Genomic DNA, 984 nt, shown 5'->3' with positions numbered 1-984 from the left:
ATAGGTGAGGGGCCGACAGATGGCCAGGAATCTGTCATAGGCCATGGCAGTCAACAGGAAGCAGTCCACCCCAACAAGCAAATGGAAAAAGAAGACCTGTGTGAGGCAGGATCTGTAGGAAATTGTACCTGTGTGGGACAAGAGTCGACTCAACCTTGAGGGAACAGTGACACTGATGCAACCCATATCTAGCACCGACAGGTTCCCCAGGAAGAAGTACATGGGAGTGTGGAGTTTGGGCTCCTGCAGGATGGCAGTCAGGATGCTGAGGTTGCCCCCGATGGTGACCAGGTAGGCAAAGAGGAAGAGTACAAAGACAATTGGCCACAGCTCCGGTGTCTCCACCAAGCCCAGCAGGATGAACTCAGTAATGACTGTTCCATTGACCCCAGATTTTATCTGCATGAGTTTCTGCAAAGAAACATCCATGGAGGAAAAGAATCAGTTTTCTTAGTTTATTTATTTATTCAAAAAGAAGAGATAGACCTTGTTCTACGTGCTTACCCTCTGCTAAGTTCCCTCTTTCCAAGTAAGGACTTTTCTATTCCTTAGACCACCCTATGCTTATTAATATTCACACTACATTTATCTCAATACCTTTACTTTATTCCCTGATATAAAAACAGATGGTATTGCCACTCTGGACCTCTCTCCCTCTGCTAGCTGAAAGAATCTATTGATAGCAATTATGAAGGACAAAACCCTTGGGCGGGGGAAAGCAAAACGTATACTTCTGGTTTAAACATGGCAGAGTAAATCTGGAACTTTCTCTTCTCAGAACTCTTCCCTTTGTAAAACAAGCAAAGACAAACTTACGGAATCAAGTAAATATCCAAAACCCAATCCATAAACTAGACCGGATGGTTTTAAGACAGTGGAGATCAAATAGAAGAGTGGCGAGAAGTAGAGAGAGGGAAGTCATGGCAAAGATAAGTACAACTCTCTCTAAAGACAGCGGCCTACCAATGAAGAACAAAACCTAAT

General features: G+C 43.9%; 1 protein-coding gene across 1 annotated transcript in view; it reads right to left on the bottom strand.

Annotated features, from left to right (window-relative positions):
* The window catches only part of LOC100940340 (olfactory receptor 3A2-like), a 934-nt gene extending 529 nt beyond the window's left edge, over window positions 1-405 (bottom strand). Inside the window, exon 1 of the mRNA XM_012810905.1 lies at window positions 6-405. Coding sequence (XP_012666359.1) covers window positions 6-405 — 400 coding nt within the window. The remainder of the gene's footprint in view (window positions 1-5) is intronic.
* Between the last annotated feature and the right edge of the window lie 579 nt (window positions 406-984).

This window comes from Otolemur garnettii, unplaced genomic scaffold (assembly GCF_000181295.1).
Source record: "Otolemur garnettii isolate 467f Iridium unplaced genomic scaffold, OtoGar3 scaffold00145, whole genome shotgun sequence".
Classification (NCBI taxonomy): Eukaryota; Metazoa; Chordata; class Mammalia; order Primates; family Galagidae; genus Otolemur; species Otolemur garnettii.
The sequence above is the reverse complement of the archived record's forward strand: the minus strand, read 5'-3'. Positions and strand labels throughout refer to the sequence as shown.